At 46.0% G+C, this 15,129-nt stretch overlaps 1 protein-coding gene across 1 annotated transcript in view; it reads right to left on the bottom strand.

The window, feature by feature from the left end:
- Positions 1 to 15,129, bottom strand: part of FMNL3 (formin like 3) — a 102,164-nt gene that overhangs the window by 23,612 nt on the left and 63,423 nt on the right. The window contains 6 exon segments of the mRNA XM_081844390.1: positions 3,472 to 3,582; positions 5,813 to 5,887; positions 7,127 to 7,220; positions 10,736 to 10,812; positions 11,316 to 11,424; positions 13,901 to 14,053. Coding sequence (XP_081700516.1) covers positions 3,472 to 3,582; positions 5,813 to 5,887; positions 7,127 to 7,220; positions 10,736 to 10,812; positions 11,316 to 11,424; positions 13,901 to 14,053 — 619 coding nt within the window.

Below are 15,129 nucleotides of genomic sequence, written 5' to 3'. Positions count from 1 at the left end.
TTTCCATGCTCCCAGTTCATCTGATAGTACATACCTGGAAGCACTGGAGGCAGCCCCAATGATAAAGTGAGTCTGATGTCAACCCTGGTATGTCAAAGTTGGTATGTGACGAAATGCCAAGATTAATTAGGCCTCTGGAGAGCACTTTGGCTTATGGAATCCTGGAAACTGCAGTTGGGAGATCCCTAGACCCCCTCCACAGAACCACAATTCCCAGAGATCCCTTGAAAGGAGGAATGACGAGTAAGTGAGATTAAGTCTGAGGGCCGCTTATGCCCTTGGAAGTGTCTGGAACTAGCACAAGTCTGACTTACTTCACAGCCATGCCTTGCCATCACCTCAGAAGGGTGTTTCCATCCCTTCCTGCTAGATGGCTAGAACTCTTCCCTGAATGGCTCTTCAGTTCCCAAGTTCTTTAATGTGCCTCTGAAGAGGTCTGTCCTTTTGTACCACTAAGCTTCTCTATTCTGCCGTTTCGTTCCTGTTATTGAATTGGTGCCTGTTTCCCTTGAACGAGCAATGACCTTGGTTCTGAGAACAAGACTTGGTCTCCTAATGTCTGTTTTGGGTTAAGTTTTGATTCAGCTGAAACCAAGGCTAGAAACTGACATCAAACCGGGATTTCCACCCAGCCCTTGCACCCAACTCCACTGTTCTGCATCCTGCCATTATCTTTAATAATCAGGAGAGGAATGGTGCTATATATCCAAACCCGCCTTCTGCCCAACTGGAAATTATTTTGGCCTTTTAAAAAGATGTTCAGCTTTGTTGTCTATTTTCATGTGAGGGTGGCCAGTCTTTCTTTTCAATAACAAGGCATTTATTTAATACTGGGGCTTGAGAAGTTTAATTCTTTTGGTATTCCGCCCCCCGCCCAACTGCCTTGCAAAGGATTTGCTTCCGGTTCCATCAGTCACTTGCTAAGGAGTGCTTTTGCTGGAATCGATGACTATTCCACAGCAAAGTATATCACAGCCCTTAACTGGAAGGTTTAAACTAACAGTAGGGTCCTCTTTGCCTGATGAGATTGTTAAGTGCACTGGCTGCCATCACAGCAGACATAAACAGACCACCAGACTGCAAACAAGTATCTTGGCAACTCAAACGCGAAGGGAAAGGGAGGAGGAAGGCAAAAGTTAATGTTGGTTTTAGAGGAGCTGGAGACAACTTGAAAAAGGCATCACTCTCTTATTTTCTAGTCCCATCATTGTCTTTGGTCAAGTAGGTTCTGTAGGTTTTTGAAACAATTCAAACCCCAAAGAACCTGTTTGCCAGAGACAATGGTGAGACATGTACACATTACAAGCAGAAACCCATTCCTACCCCCAAGCTGCCTCTCTGAAACGAGACCAGTCCATCTCCAACTGAAGTCATAGTGCTCAAAGATAGCACAAGGAACCAAATGTGTGTTTTCCCTCAGGATAGGGAAATATTGTTTGTGAAGAGGGAAGTTTCTGTGGTTTTTAAACAGATAATTTTTTCAGGAAATGTGAAGCAGGCATTTCATGAGGGTGCTTCCAGGGAGCGGCTTAATATTGAAAATGTTGTGATATTACAAATAGGTAACTGACAACTGTTCGGATTTTTTAAAAAATCTTATCAAATTTCCCCTGGATTTTCCTCATGAATGCATAAGGAGCAACAATCTCATAACAAACACCCGTCTGGAAGCACCCTCAGTTCCAGGCAATCTTTATCTGCCTCTGATGAAGTGGGTTCTGGACCTCAAACATTTATGCCACTATAAATTTGATAGTCTTGAAGAGATGCTACTGGACTCTTAATTGCTTTTGCTGCAACAGGCTAACAAGAGTAACCCTGTATTTTGGAGCAAAAGCTCCAAAAGATACTCTAAATGAAGGTTACTCTCCAATAAGAGTACATTATGCTGCCTTTCTGTCAATCTGTCTCTCTCTCACACAAACGACCTGCCTGGACACAGTTCACCTCTAGTTGAAAACACCTCTACTAAAAGGATGAGCAGCTGTTTTTTCTTGTTGATCTTTGGTACTGATCACATTGGTTGTTGTATTTCAGCCTAGTTTGCATGTTAGTGCATAAATATTGTGCCAATAATCATAACTGTAAGCCTAGAGGGCATTTTGTTCCCCTCAAAAGGTAACTTCTGTGTACCAGGAGAAAAAGGTAATGAAGAAAAATCTGTGAACAAGACTGTAGTGTAACACACCCATGTTTTTCATGAGGGCCAGCACAGCGTGTGATTCAAACCTCAAAGAGATTTTGCTTCAAGGATTTGGCACAACAACTCCTAGAAGGAACAACATTACTTCTAAATCGCTATCAAAACTTGTCTAAGCTCAGGGAAAATGCAGGAATCTTGCTTGCATTAAGCGCCTATGCATTTAGGGGTCAAGTGTGAGTAGATGCCACCTTCCTGTGATTTTCTCTATTAATTCCTCCCCTCCCATGTAGGTGTCCCTCACTGATGGATCTGAACAAAATAAAAAAGTTCCTTCCAGTAGCACCTTAAAGACCAACTAAGTTAGAACTAACTTAGTTGGTCTTTAAGGTGCTACTGGAAGGAACTTTTTTATTTTGTTTTGACTATGGCAGACCAACACGGCTACCCATCTGTGATGGATCTGAGCAAGCCATTCTGCCCAGACTCATATGGTCACAAGTTGTTCTGAGAAATTTCAACCATTAATTAGCTCTAACACCCTGGTAGAGTTTAACTTAAAATCAATGGACCTAAACAAAGATCAAGAGACCATACATGAATATGAAAATTTAATGATTCATGTGTCAGATCACATGACTATTAAGCTCACAACCCCAGTCACGGAAAAATCTGGTGATGAAAAATGCAACTGGTTGGTTCAACCATGAATGTTTATCTTTAAAGGGACAGGTTAGAACTAGATATCACCACTATAGAGACTCTGGTGTGCAGAGACTGCCGGAGGAATACTTTAAATTGAAACACCAATTACATCTCTTGATTGGCAGGAGGAACAAGTTATTCACTGAAAAACAATGGGAACTTTGAATCCAAGCAACAGTAGCTAACGATTCCGGCATTAGTTTCTGGAGCCCTTGACAAGAGACCCTCCATGACTAACACCGTCCCATCTCAGACATGGTACGAATACTATTTAAAAGTATTCTGTGATGAGAGGGTGGGCTCTGTGGAGCCTCAGAGGACCTCTCAGAATGGGCACCAGTCAAAACAGAAAAAGTTATTGCCCCAAATCTAGGAAGGCCCAGGTCCTGATTCAATTCCACCAGAGTTACTTAAAGTAGGTGCCGCTTTGCAGATATCAAACTGAGCATGCAGGCGCCAAAAGGGCAGGAGCCAGCAGCACATGCAACTATAAAAGGTTCAGATCTAGCTGAACAACCCCATTACCCATCTTTGTCAGGCATTTGGCCTATTCTTGGAAAAAGTCTGACCGGGACTGGGTTCTATCAGCTGTACCTAGATTGGCTTGTGAAGAGACTGGGTGTTACCTGTAAGAACTCTTCCAGACCTAGTTTGGTGAACTCATATTGTAGGTGCACACGGAAGTTCATGTCCTCAACAGAGTGCACCACGATGTTGATGAACTGCATGCAGGCCACCTGAAAAACACATTGAGAGAGGGCAGCTGGCATTATGGCGCACAACTTCAATTTGTCATTCCCCTGTGGTTTTGTCTAGAGTCCCAGGGTCTTCCTCAACATGATACTGCTGGACTAAAAAAAATACCCCATTATACTGGCTGTTGGCCATACTGGTTTGAGGCCTGATGGGAGATGGGAGTCCAAGATCATCTGGAATACACCATGTTGCAGAAGCCTGGTCTAGATGTTCCACCGATACAGGATCAAATGTTTAAAAAGCCTACGTTCCAGGACACCACAGTTGGGGAATGCACCTGTGAAAAGTCCCACCATCAATCCATTTGCTGGGAAGGAGAAGGAATGAAGAGGCAAGAGCCAGACCTAGGTCTGCAAAGGCATTGAGAGATAGATGGCAATAGGCAGAAGACCTTTAAAATACATGATGGCCCACTAGGTGGAAGCACTTGGGAAAGGCAGATGGGAATATAGGCTGCCAAGTTACTGTTTTGCACTGTAAACCATGCAGCTTGCACTGTAAACTATAAACCATTTAGGAGTTGTTTTGTTGTTGATTAATAGGTATTAAATCAATCAATAAAAATATATTGACTGTGTGCAAGAGCGCTGCCACAGTCTTTGACACAGTACATAAATTGGATTGGGGGGGCGGGAAAGAGTCCCTACCCCATAGCAGAGATAGGTACCCAGTAACCTGCTGTCCATATGCAGACTCTACCAATCCAATTCACAGTGTAAAATGGGAATTCCTGCACACATGGGGAAGGCCTCTGGGGTTGAGATCCCTGCACCTCAGCTACCATGATTTTTGGGAGGAGCTTTGCATAATTAAGAGGAGGGAGTTCAGCTCAGCGGCAGAAATTCACTTTTCATGCCGTGGGTTCGGTCTCCAGCATGTCCAGTTTTTAAAAAAGGATCAGGAGTCAGGTGATGGAAAAGACCTCTGCCCAAAATTCTGGAGAGCGGCTGCCAGTTGGGGTGGACCAATAGTAAAGCATCTTCCTATGTTGCTTCCTAAAATTCAATTGTGCAGGTGCAGTGTGCTTTAATACTGGGGTTTTGCAGCTCTATGTTGGAACATGGTAATTAGAAATATAGGGAACTGTGTTATGCAGGTGGCGATCATTTTAGGCAAGTCCAATTGGCATGTGATCGCTGACACATGGGTCCTTTGGACCTGGAAGAGGGCAGATCTGGGGCATAAAGGGGTATAATGGAGTGGGTCGCACTTATGTGTGCTCCGCCAATGTGCGGAGGGGCCAGGAATGGAACCCCTGTGCAAAATGCTTGCCGCCCGTACTGCATCAGAACATTGGTCCATGTTGATGCAAAATAAGAATGGATAAATATGAAGAAATCTGGAACAAATATTTAAGTGATAAGGCAGATAGTGGTGGAAAGTAGTGGGAGGAGAGAGAGGTGGGGAAATATTGTTAAAAAAGGTGTAGTCATAGGTATATCAGTGTATTCAAATCTGAATTATCAAATTGTGTTATTATTGTTATTAAGGTTTTTGTTGTATGTGTCTTTTGTCGTTGATGTTTGTATCAAAAAAATGATTAAATAGTTTTTTTTAAAAAAGAACATTGGTCCATCTATTATCCACAGCAGGGGTGGAGAAGCTACTGACGGCTCTGTCCGGATATCAGAACTCTTCTTGGGCCACACTCTGTTGGCCAGATTCCCCACTGGCCCGACTGTTTATGCCTGGCTGGAATGTGTCCTTGCCCACAGCACGGTCAGTGACAGCATGTATACAGTGGTGCCCCGCAAGACGAATGCCTCGCAAGACGGAAAACCCGCTAGACGAAAGGGTTTTCCGTTTTGGAGGTGCTTCGCAAAACGAATTTCCTATGGGCTTGCTTCACAAGACGAAAATGTCTTGCGAGTTCCTGCGGGTTTTTTTTCCTCCCCCCCCCCTTTTTTCTAAGCCGCTAAACTGCTTATCTGCCTATCCGCTAAGCCGATAAGCCGCTAAAAGCCGCTAATAGCGCTAATCCGCTAAGCCGTCAATGGGCTTGCTTCGCAAGACGAAAAAACCGCTAGACGAAGAGACTCGCGGAATGGATTCTTTTCGTCTTGCGAGGCACCACTGTATAATCTTGTATTTAAGAGACACTGTATATACCGCAATCTGCCCTTCGCATCAGATTGTGGGAGCTGCTGGCATAAACAGAAAAGTGACTCGCGCTTTTATGCAACTCAGGGCACCAGGGCTTTTGCTCCTTACCATGAAGTCAATATTGCTGTCCTCGTTACGGAAATACTCCATCAGCTTCTCAAAGCGGTGCTGCTCTTTGCAAACCTGAGAAGCAGAGAGCACAGCAGGGTCTTAAGGGTGCTTTAGTACTGGTGAGCCAGCCAGATACAGACTGTTCCCGGTATGCAGTCTTTGTAGACTTCTCCATAAGTACCCCTTCACGTAGCTATTCATCCCTTCTACCAGATTCACATGCACATTCCGATATTCTCAAGCACATTCCTGTATTCATTCCTTTACCCAGCCACACATCAGCAGCCCGGGCAAGAGGAACAAGCAGCTCTGCTTGAATCCCTTGGCAGAGAGAGAATTGGCCCCTCTCCTTCTACCCTGCATATGTAGGCTCCACCTATTTTTAAATTTTAATTTTGGATTTAGAATTCCCTGCCTTTGATGGATGTTTCAAGGGGGCAAACAGTAGAATAAAACAATTAATAATGCTAATAATAATCATTTAAGAGAGCAGGATCCATTAAGACAAAATACACAAAAAAGTGGGGAGGAGAAGATGCCACAAAAAGGCAGATCAGATGATATTAAAAGCCTAAGCAAACAGGACAGGCTTTGCTTGGCACTTAAAAGACGGTGCCAGGCTCACACATGTAGGGAAGGAATTCCATAATGTGGGTGAGGAGGCCTGGTGTCCACCTGTCTAACCTCAGACACTGAGGGTGTCGAGAGAAGAGCCTTCAATCAACTTCATCTTGAATGAAAGGCTACAGGGGTTGATGCCATCCAAAAATAGGACTGGTGGGCTTTCAAGCGCAGTTATGGTGTGGAGTGGAGCTACCTGTGTAGAGGCCCACTCCTGAGCTCAGGAAGGCAGAGGTAAACAGGTACCAAGGTGTGCTGGTATTGTAGTTTGCTCCTAAGTGGCACTAACACATGGGCTCTGATTTGGGATCAAAGGTTGGCCAATGCTACTTTATCCATTTATGCTACACGACTTTTCCTCCACCTCCCTCCCTCAACTTGCGTATCTATCTTTCCATTTGTCCTTGTGCGCACAACTTTTTACTTAATTGTCCCCACTCGCACGCACACCTCTCTAGCCGTTCATTGCCATGTTCCTGCATCTATTTCCTTCATCTTGCCTTCCCTTCCTCTTCCAAGTTTCATGTCTCTCCCAGGTATGGGGAACCTGTGACGTTCTGATGTTTCTGCGACTCCAACTCCCATCAGCCCCAGCTATCATGGCCAATGATCAGGGCTGATGGGAGCTCAAGAATAACTGCAGGTTCCCAGTTGCTGATTTCCCCCAGGGTGCTGCAGGTTAGTCCTCACCTCCTTGAAATTCTCAAAAGCAGCCAAAATGATCTCATGGCCGCCACGCACCAGACAAACAGCTGCCAGCAGTTCTAACACCAGGGCTTTTGTCCTGGAGAGAAAAGAGAGAAGCAAGGATGTGCCACCAACCAGAAAAAAAGCAATGTCATTTTGCTGGTGACGCAGAATATATCCCACAATGATAACAGCATCCCTCTGATGCAACTGTTGCAGAGGCAAGCAGCAGGGGCAGCCAACGTAGTAACCACCAGGTGTCGTTGGACTACAATTCCCATCATCTCCAATCACAGGCCATGCTGGCTGGGGCTGGTGGGAACTGAAGTCCAAGAACACTTGCAGGGTACCAAACTGGCTACCCCTATCATTCAAAGTTGAGGCTTTCCTGTCAGGGGGCCATGCTTCCAACAAACCGCTGTCTATTCCAGTTTTGCAACACAGGTGTAGGTTTTGTGATCAGCAGGTGTCCCTGACTGTTCAGCTTTGCCCCTGCTCCTAGTGCAGTTTGATCATTTCTGGTTTCCAGCTGAACACATCCATTGGTGCGGCAACTAATGCTAGGTAAAACAGAGGGTTCCCCTCTAGGGATGCAGGGGCAGAGTGACTCCACATATATCTGGCATCATGGGCAGAGCCAGGATTTATTTTACGGGGAGCAGGCTTTATGTCAGGGGGGCAGAACCGAGTTATCTGTGATGCAATTGGTCAGTTAGTTAAGTATTTTACGCCCATGTCTGGCATGATCCTGCCACTTTAACAGCAGCTTTCAAGTGAAAAAGAGCTTGTTTTTCTTTGTATCTCTCACCTTACCAATTAAAGGGCAGCTTGCAGAACTTTATCTGAACAACAGTGTACAGTGGTACCTCGGGTTACATACACTTCAGGTTACATACACTTTAGGTTACAGAGTCCGCTAACCCAGAAATAGTACTTCAGGTTAAGAATTTTGCTTCAGGATGAGAACAGAAATCATGCTCTGGCGGTGCGGTGGCAGCAGGAGGCCCCACTAGCTAAAGTGGTGCTTCAGGTTAAGAACAGTTTCAGGTTAAGAATGGACCTCCGGAACGAATTAAGTACTTAACCCGAGGTACCACTGTATCTGGTTTGTTCCTCAGGCCCCACTGCCTTCTTGGTTAAGCAGTGCTTCCCACTGGTTTTCATGCAAACTATACCTGCTGAAATTCCATCTTCTACACAATTATTAAAAGGTGCAGTTATTAAAAGGTACCTTCTCTCTCACTTTGCCCAGGTGGGTGACACTGGCTGACTTTGATTTGCCCAGATGTCATGAGGAATGGCCATTACTTTGCACACAGAAGGTGCCAAGTTCAATCCCTGGTGTCTTCTGGTAGGACTGAGGAAAGACTCCTGCCCGAAACCTGCCAGCCAGTGTCAGCAGTACTGAGCTAGATGCACCAATGTTCTGATTTGGCATAAGCCACTTTCTGTCGTAAAAAAAAACTGGTGTCTCTTCTAATTTCTGGAGAGCTGAGATGGTGTAGTGGTATACAAAAATGTGTTGTATTCAGGGGAAATTGTTCGCAAAAGTGTGCATGTTCGGCAAAATTGCATGCAAACGTGTACATAGGGGGGGAAATGCACACTAAAATCCTGATGAAGTATTGTGAAGGCTTTAAAAAAAAACCCCAAGTCTCCTTGGCTGCTATCAAATACAGAACACTGGGCAAGATTGGTCATTGGACTGAGCCCAGCAGGGAGTTTCCTAACCGAGATGCGTTTTCAAATGCTGAATTAATATTGTTAGGGCAAGGGGAGGCAATAAAAAAGTGCAAACTTATAACGTCTATGCAAGAAGAAATATTGTATATAAATTATATTTTGCAGTTCATATTGTAAACATTACTTTGCAGAGCATACCAAAAGACCCCCAGGGACATGGTTCACTCATGAGCTTGCTTCCCTCTGTATAAATGCCCATTCATCATATAGTGCCAGGACTGGATATGTGATAAGCCAACACAAGATGTAAACCAGCAACTTTGCAATGGAAGGCCTGGAAACCGCAGATGATCAATGCACTTTATATCAACAACATGGCCCAGACAGTTTTTCTGGCTGTGCACAGAGATTTTGGTTAGGCCAAACAATATGAGGAAACAGGGGAAAGTTGTCCAAGTGCACATCTGTTCTGCAAATTAAAACCTGCTCGAAATCAGTTTCACTAGCTGGAGGCAGGCCATTGTTTCGGTTTGTTTTTCAGAGCCGATGGCAGTTTGAAGGAGGGATGGCTGCTAATAGCGTGTGAACTCATCCCATTTCCATGTTGGCTAAACAGGTTTTGCAGGGTTTCGTAAAGCATTTCAAAAAACTGCAAATCTTGTTTGACCAGAGGCAATATATGGAGGGATCCATGGTATCATACAAACACGCACACACCACGGACCCCTCCAGACATCCTTTTTATTGTGCATCTGTTATGATTTGTGCTCATGTTGGTCTTGGGGCAGTTATACACCATCCTGTTTTCAATACTGTTTGTGCCAGCAAACATTTAAGGGTGGCTCTACTCCTTCCTTTCCAATCACTGCATGTCCCCATATTTCCTGCTGAAATCCTGTAACATTTCATAACACAAATGTTCTCTTTCTTAGAGGACCCCCACTTTTGTCGCACTGCAGTGTAAGAGTGTGGGGCAATAACACTGGGGAAGCATCAAAGAACATCTAAAAAGGCGGAATGATGTGTGGATGATCCAGTATAAATCTAGCCCTGGTGCACTAGTACTGCATCAATCACATGCAACAACAAATATCCATCTGTCTGGAGGGCCTCATGGAAAGTGATGCTTTCAGCTCACTTAAGAACAAGTGTCTGTCTCCAGCTGTCAGGGACCAGAAGGATGCTGACTCGTGTGCGCCAGGGGAAGGGATTTGTGGGAGAGCAGTGATTTGTGGGGACCTCTACTTGCCAGGAGGCAAGAGGCAGAGGAAGCTTCTGTTGTCTCACCACCAAACCCCTGGCTCTGAGCCTTCTTCCCCTGCGGGTTTCCTTGGGGGTTCCCCAGCTGGTGACTCCCACCACTCCTCTGTGCCAAGCCAGTCCATGACAGCTTCAGAGCTGGAGGTTGGGGGCTTCCCCACCCGCTCCCGCACCACTGTCTCCCAGAACCGGGGGGGGGGGGGGAGATCCATAAAAAGGTGAAGGGGGAGTGGTTCCCTGCAGTTGCTCTGTAGAGCGTAGAGCTGCAAACAGCAGCTTAGACGCTAGACTGGCATGTGTAAGTATTCAGAGTCCTAGAAACTATTCTCAGCGTCCACTTTTGTCAATGAAGAGTTAACTATCTGCCGTGTGCTTTCCTTTGGCTGGGGAGCACCTGTGACACCAGCCTTGACTTCTTTGTGAAGAGTTTTGAGGACAGCAGTTTTCCATGGATGTGAAATTCTTAGTCCCATTACACAACTAAAACCCCTTACTGGTAGGAGAAGCCCAAGGGACAGCTGAAGAGGCTTGACGCTGGTTGTAAGGCAAGCAGGACCTGGCATTTTTAAACACACTAAGAGCCGAACAAACGGAGCCACATTAGTCTACCTATAGAGGGTAAGTTATCCACGTTTCCACAGGGCGCACCTGAACACCCAGCCGCCTTACCTGGGGTTCTTATTGTTCAAGCTGAGGGCAATCTCATTGACAGCGTGAGGATGAGACATGACCAAATTGAATCCATACTGACATGCAAAAAGGGGAAGAAATGCATAGATGTATTAGGAGTAGAAAGAACCAGTGAAACCTTAGCGAAACAGCCTGGAGTGGAGTCATTATATAGTGCAAATCATCTAGGAAACTGGCATTACTAAAAATAAATAAATGATGTGTTTTCAAAGGAATATCACACATCGCACAATAACAAAGGGGTTCATGCCTCCCTCCTGCCCCTCAAAAATGTTCTTTGGGCTCAGATTTATTGCACACACACACACACACACACACGTCTTATGTGTCCAGTCATCTGCACTTGTTTCCAACTCCCACAACCCATCCCAGGCCCTTTAGATAGAGCCAGGCTACAAATGTAAATAAATAAGTACAAGCACACATTTTGATTTATTTTACTCTGCTAGGGTAGAATTCAGTTTTCCCCACTCATGAAATGTTGGGTTTAGACTTGCAGCCAACAGGCATCCCTGATCCTAGCTAGAGGCAGGCAATAGAACGGTTCTGCCACCATTACCTGGTAGTTCATAATGGCTCGTAAGCACAGGATGCAAACGTGGACGTCATCCTTCTGGCTAACCAGCCGTGAGTTCTTCAGGGCTTTCCTGCTGGGAAGGGTGGTGTATCTGGCAAAAAGAGAGTCCTACATTTAGCACACTCATACACACACACACACACACAGAAAAAGCAGTGAGGCTCAAAAAAATGTTTGCCCCATGCCAATGATGAGGTCACGGCCGCAGCTAAGAACAGGAAGGGAGAGCTGTAATTAGAACCACCAGCTTCTGTCAGAAGGTTTGCCCAAGATGTGGGTTTCTCGCTGGCAAAAGAAAGGCTGAATGGCTACCGCTCATTTGGAGTCTAAGATCAACTCAGGGGTTTTGCTAATCTTCTTAAAAGCTAAGTTCCAGGAGACCACCGTTGTCAGTTTTAGCTTTCAACACATGAACAAACACCCCTCAAGAGATAGGTCATTCAGCTTTTATTTGCTGAAACAAAGAGAAATTAAAGTCATGCTGCTTAAAAAAATAATTATACAGTTCCCAAAAACTTGAAGCAAAAATATTGTAAATACACTGGGGATTAAAATGGGGTTTTCCAAAAGGAATAAAGAAGTTTCTTGTCAAAAATCTGGAATACTCTCTAGGTGTTTGAGACACAGAAAGAACACAAGGGCCAAAAAGCTCAATGATCAAGGAGGAAAAGTACCATATTTTCACTCTATAAGACGCACATTTTCCCCTCCAAAAATTAAGGGGAAATGTGTGTGCGTCTTATGGAGCGAATGCAAGCTCCTTGGCTTCAGCGATAGCAACACGAAGCCTCCGAAACGCAGTGGGAGCGCTCCCACTGCACTCCAGAGGCTTCGCGTTGCTTTCGCTGAAGCCTGGAGAGCGAGAGGGGTCGGTGCGCACTGACCCCTCTTGCTCTCCAGGCTTCAAAGATAGCTGCCTGAAGCCTCCAGAGGCTTCGGGTTCCTTTCGCTGAAGGGTAGGTGCCCCTTCAGCTAAGGCGCAGCACCCCTTCAGCGAAGCGGGAGGAGAAATGGGAGGGGCTCTGTCTCTCCTGCCGCTTCGCTGAAGGGGCGCTGCACAGAGAGGGATTTTTTTTTCTTGTTCTCCCCCTCTAAAACAAGGTGCGTCCTATGGTTGGGTGCATCCTATAGAGCGAAAAATACGGTATGTTTGGCCTGATTTGAGCCTTTGGCAGAGTTTGGGGCTCAGCATATATATCTGCCATGTCTCTCCAGGACAGTATGGGGAGACACTGATCCCTTCGCAGCCACGACCCTCATCCAAGATGGAGTTCCCACAGGTATTATGCAGATTCTCCCACCTAAACAAAAAATGTCTGAACTCATGAGCTCCCAATTTTTAAAGACATGAGTTGGAAAGGGAACCAGATGACCAAACTAAGAAAAGGAGTCCACCCAACCCATGGTTACCCTTTAGGCATCCTGTCTTCTGATTTCCTGGAGTACCCTCTAAACTTGGTTTAATATTTCTTAGGCTAGAGGCAAAGAGTAGGAGATGATACAAAAAAGGCATTGTTTCAACATGTTCTGTTTCTTATCTTGGTCAACTATGTTTTGCAGGATTTGGGTAGACACAAAGGCCTCCCAAACCTATTTAACCCGACAAAATAGCAGGATGAATGTATATATCACAACCAGCAATACTTCTTTCAAACCACCCATCACTCTTTGAAGGAGAAAAATGATAATAATCTTTCAGCAGCCCTTGTTGCTCAATAGCTGTCTCAATGTGTAAACTGCTTTGAGGTTGTGGTTGGGTACTCGTTTGTTTTTACAATCAAGTGGTATGTAATTTTTTATGAAACAAATAATAAACAAATACACCACAGAATTTCTCTGCTGGACCTACAAGAATATCCAGCCACCTCAAAGTACTGAATGTCTACTATTATCAAGAATCATCAGGCATACAGTTAAAATTGTCAGGAGCAATAGCCCTGTGTGGTAAAACTGTTTTTCTTTCCATTTTACAGATGGGAATCAGAGTCTGAGAGAGAAGGAGCTTTTCCAAAGTCAGCCAACGGGCCTGTGACTAAGTTAGAGTTTGAACCATGTCCATTCCGAGGACAGGAACCTCTGGACTGCGAGGTACCAGGAGTCTTGGACTTTGCTCTTGGATCATCCGTCCCCATTGGCCGCTTGGCCACCTGCTTGCCACCAGGCCACCAGCCCTGGTTGTGGACTGCAGGGGCCCCCTCTGTGTTCCCGCACACATCTTCATGCACCCAGGCCACCGTCCAGCCCGGGGAGTGTGCACAGAATTCCTCACGCAGCAGCCCAGTGCAGAAATACTTACCCAGGTGACAAGGACAGAGAAAGAGAGAGAACAGGAGACCCAGCAAAGACAGGCAAACAGAGCATGGCAAAAGAGAAGGCCTGGAGCAGAGAGGAGACATGGCCAGCTACCGCCAGAGGAGCATCAAGGGGGAAGGATGGGAGTGGGGAGAAGAGATCAGCACACGGCATCCCCTGGAGGGCAGAAAGCAGGGAGGGGGTTTATTATTACAACCAACGGCAGCGGTCAGAAGGCTACACACCAGAAGGCGCAGCAGGGCAGAGGTACATACCGGAGGGCAGACTGGCGCGCAGAGCGAGCAAGGCTGTTGGCGTAGGGTGCAGACAGGGTGCTGGGGTGCTGCAGATCCTCTATGGACCTGCTCCAGGATTTCAGCTTTTCCAGCGCTCCATCCTCACCACTTTCCAGGCCCTCAAAATCAAACCTGGAGGGCAGAGAGGGATCACACACCATACCTATGCCCACAGACACACAGACACCCCCCAGCCGCACACACACACACAGAGAGACGTTCGAGAACAAAAGCTGCGTAGAGCGCTCAAGCTCTGGATTCACGGGGGCTCCTCCCAACAGGCCACAAGCCCAGCAGCTTGGCATGAGACAAGGCATAGGCTCAAATCTCCCCCTGCGTAAGCAGGAACTGAGCACAAAGAAAACCAGGTACAAGGCATATATATATATATATATATATATATGCAGGTTTTGGTGTCCTCGGGTGTCTTCCCGTGTAAAAGTTGGGGTGTCTAGGCGACGTTTCGACGAGGTCTCACTCGTCATCTTCAGGCTGGTGCTTTCGGCTTCTTGTTACTGGAACAGAGCCTGTTACTGCTTCTTGTTACTGGAACAGAGCCTGTTACGGCTTCTTGTTACTGTTCCAGTAACAAGAAGCCGAAAGCACCAGCCTGAAGATGACGAGTGAGACCTCGTCGAAACGTCGCCTAGACACCCCAACTTTTACACGGGAAGACACCCGAGGACACCAAAACCTGCATTCCTGTACCCGTGAAAATCTACGAAAGCATATATATATATATATATATATATATATACACACACACACACACACACACACACACACACACACACACATATATATATACACGCAGGCAGGCAGGCAGGCAGGCAGACATGTCTTTTAAGGCTGGGCCTGCCCTATGACAAATTCCCAAGCTAGCACTGCATCAGATGTGTGCTCACAGCATACAGGCCAATCTGCACTGTGCTACAGGCTGGCTTTTCATTAGAAGTGAACCACCTGGCAGTCAGGTGTCTACATTAGAGCAGGTGCTGCACACACCAGGTGGCTTCCTGGGAGCTACTAGAGCTGTGTCCACTGAATCCTGGAAAGAGTCACAGAAAGCATGAGACTCTGAATTTCAGGGTGGTGGGTTTGAACCCCACGCTGGGCAAAAAGATCCCTGCATTGCAGGGAGTGGGACTAGATGACCCTTGCGGTCCCCTCCATCTCTACAATACTACAATTACGATAGACCTCCAGAG

This window comes from Podarcis erhardii (assembly GCF_964252035.2).
Source record: "Podarcis erhardii genome assembly, chromosome: 2".
In the NCBI taxonomy this organism is placed as follows: Eukaryota; Metazoa; Chordata; class Lepidosauria; order Squamata; family Lacertidae; genus Podarcis; species Podarcis erhardii.
Note: the sequence above shows the minus strand (reverse complement) of the source record. Positions and strands in the feature narration are given on the sequence as shown.